Source organism: Contarinia nasturtii, unplaced genomic scaffold (assembly GCF_009176525.2).
Source record: "Contarinia nasturtii isolate CC-2019 unplaced genomic scaffold, AAFC_CNas_1.1 Cnas_scaffold_6325, whole genome shotgun sequence".
NCBI classification, from domain to species: domain Eukaryota; kingdom Metazoa; phylum Arthropoda; class Insecta; order Diptera; family Cecidomyiidae; genus Contarinia; species Contarinia nasturtii.
Genome location: NW_022203583.1, coordinates 1,046 through 4,108, shown reverse-complemented (window position 1 = coordinate 4,108; position 3,063 = coordinate 1,046). Strand labels below are relative to the sequence as shown.

At 32.6% G+C, this 3,063-nt stretch overlaps 1 protein-coding gene across 1 annotated transcript; it reads left to right on the top strand.

The window, feature by feature from the left end:
* Positions 1-648: 648 nt before the first annotated feature.
* On the top strand, positions 649-2,781 carry LOC116351803. Its single transcript, XM_031783945.1, has 10 exons — positions 649-802; positions 895-1,022; positions 1,091-1,156; positions 1,221-1,307; positions 1,365-1,403; positions 1,502-1,783; positions 2,060-2,134; positions 2,208-2,300; positions 2,360-2,419; positions 2,478-2,781. The coding sequence occupies exons 1-10, from the start codon at positions 770-772 to the stop codon at positions 2,647-2,649; spliced, it is 1,035 nt and encodes a 344-aa protein (XP_031639805.1). The 5' UTR covers positions 649-769; the 3' UTR covers positions 2,650-2,781.
* The last annotated feature ends 282 nt before the right edge of the window (positions 2,782-3,063 follow it).

Genomic DNA, 3,063 nt, shown 5'->3' with positions numbered 1-3,063 from the left:
TTAAAACCGGAAAAGGTCTGTTTGGAATGTTTTAATCGAAGAATGTAAAGGGAATACAAACAAATGTCCAAATAAATTTTTCTATCGAATATCGAATTAATCTGATGAGTTTTTTTATGAGATTTTTTTCACACAGTCAGATTTTTTCTGAAATCGATTGCAAAGTAGGAGTACTTGAACTCGAGTAAAGTGCTGTAGAATGCAATTAATGCCTATTTATCTTCAGAATCACGTTGTGTTGGAGGATTTTCTATAGGAAAATGTTTCAAAATGTCAATGCATTGGTGCCATGGTTACCTTTCTTTTTCTATTCATCGAGGTTCAACTTCAAAAAAATTGAACGGAGATCTCATGAGTTCACTCGAGATACAGATTTTTTCTAGCCATTTTGAAATCCTATTCCCCCTTGGATCTTTGAATTCAAATGACATGACGCCACAAGTCGTGAAAATTCAAATTTCAAGATCTGTTAATCAAATTATATGCAAATGAATGCGTCAATGCTTGAAAACCAATAATAATCCGATTTGAATGAAATATAATTTATTCTGTAGTTTTTTTTTTTTTTTTTGAATACTTGAATCGTTCGACCATGATAAAGTGTTTATTTTTCTCTTGAAATTGTTGGAAAACAAGTTTAATATAAAATTAATTATTTGTTTTGAACGAATAAATTTCGATTGACGACAAAACTGTGCTTAAAAACAATTTTCGATCCAGAAAACCTTATCAGTCAATTTTAATATTATAAAGAAGAAGCAATAACAGAATGAATGGAAAGAGTTTTGTAATTTTCGTATTGGTGAGTAAAATAGCACAGTTCCTTGAGAGATTCCCATTAAAAATGAGAATCTTTTCGAAAAGTCTTAAATTACTGCTTCAAAATTCAAACAGGCTACAGTGACGGTCTGTGGAAATCCAGATGATCCCGTGTGTTTGACAACAATTAGTAGAAGAATCCCATTGATACCAGATCTACAGATCGCCCCAGCTACCGAAGATCTCGGCAAATGGATGAAAAAGTACTGAATCTTAAGATTACGTTAAAGTTGATAATAAAATTGAAATTCATTTGAAATTTATCGCTTAGATGCTGTAATCGAACGAAATATGATCCCGTTTTGGAAAGTAAATCATTTGCTCTCCTTACAAATAGGTTTGACACGATCATTTTCACCGCCTTTTGATGTTGTTTAAGAAAAAAATGTTTTTTTTTAAAGTAAACTGGATCGTATCGTCGTGACAATTAAAGACTTACTCACTGGCATTATGAATAGAGCTCGATATACAGACTTGGAATTCGACACGTAAGCTTGAAAACGCATAAATTTAACAAAATTCTATGTAATACTTTACTTTAACAGAAATTTCAACAAAGTCGCCCATTCATTGCATGGGCTATTGTAAGTTTGACCATCTTTTCTGCCTTGTAAATTTAAACAATGTGAGAATCACTAAGCAAATTTGAGAAACTGATGTAATTTTTGTATCTTTAAAAAAGACTGGAGTCACCAAAATTAAAGGATCCCATTGAAAAAATCTGCTATGATGTGCATGCAAATATGTGTCGAATTAAACCAACGCTTCACAATGCAGGCATGATAAAAGTCTTGAAATATGCTGGATTTGAAGGGTATAGCAATTATTTGGCGGAAAAAGACTATGGAAATCATCAAATTGAACATTCACGATCGAATTTGATTCGGATGCCGTTGGTGAAAGCTGCCAAAATTGATGTTAACGATGCCATCAGGTCAATTAACCGAATCGATTGGCTGTACAAGTAATTTTTGTTTGAAAATGAATTTTGTGGAGTTCGATTAGTGAATTTCACAATGTAGAGACTGTTTCTTAGAGCAATATATGTAAATTTTTAATATTTTGCTCTCACTGCTCAAAAACTTGAGATTTGCTCTGAGAAATAGTCTCTGGTAAAGAATTATTCATTGGTGGGCACCGATGCGCAGTTTCCGAAGAACCTACTCTGAAGCTTCTCTATAGCGTGCCTACCTATGATTGAATTATTGATGATTAATTGACGTTCTCCCTTCATTTCAAGTTGTACAATGCCCGGTGCCGAGGATGATATAGCGCCAATCGACCTTACAAATTCAATACCAAATGATGAAGTCGGGCAAGTATAACTTATATTCACTGAGTGTATTGCACTGACCTATAATTTTTTCAATAAATGTGTGCTTTTTCAGTGATGACCTCCGTTACGTTGCTGATGAAATCAATAAAATCGCTCAAGACTTTGAAGCGTCTGCTAAAAACGGCAACTATCAAAATTTCGACAGGTTAACAAATTACAACGATCTAATTTAGAAGTTTTTGATTTGAATTTTTATTTTCACAGTGACAAGAGTAGATTTGATACCATTGCATCTGTGTTGGCCGGCATTTATAATAACAATTAGTGAGTATTGTTTTCGTTTGCTTTGAAAATTGAAATAAAAATGTGAAAATAATTCCAGTGAACATGCTCGAAAGATGTTTCATGTCGACTGTGTGTGCCATGACATGTACAACATTTTGACCTTTATGAAAGCCTGCGAACCACGAAAGCCAGTGGCTAAAAAACGTCTATTTGGATTGTTATCATCGAATAAGGTTGAACCAGAGAACAACAAAAGGAGAAGAAGATGAGTAAAAATCAACAGGCACTTCTTTTTATATACACAAGGTGGTGTTTAATTCATTACTTCAATGGTTTTTCCATGTTTTTATATATTTTTTCCAAATTAAATTAAATTATTGATTTAATGTATTTCCCTTTTTATCAACCGTATATTGCATTAAAAGCGTATTGTTCACTTCGGTTTTGGGAAAATTTCGTTGTTTTGTTCTTTTAGATGTTTATTTTGTTACACGTAATGCATTTCCATTCAATCAAAACTGAGTTTAATTTGTGACTCATTTTATTATTGAATTGAATCTAATGACACCAATGACAATTCAAGGAATTGGTGAGTAATAGATAAAATAATAGATAGATAAGACTACCGTTTACTATAATCAGCTTGGTTAAATCAGATTAAATTTGAGGCGGTGTTTGTTTTC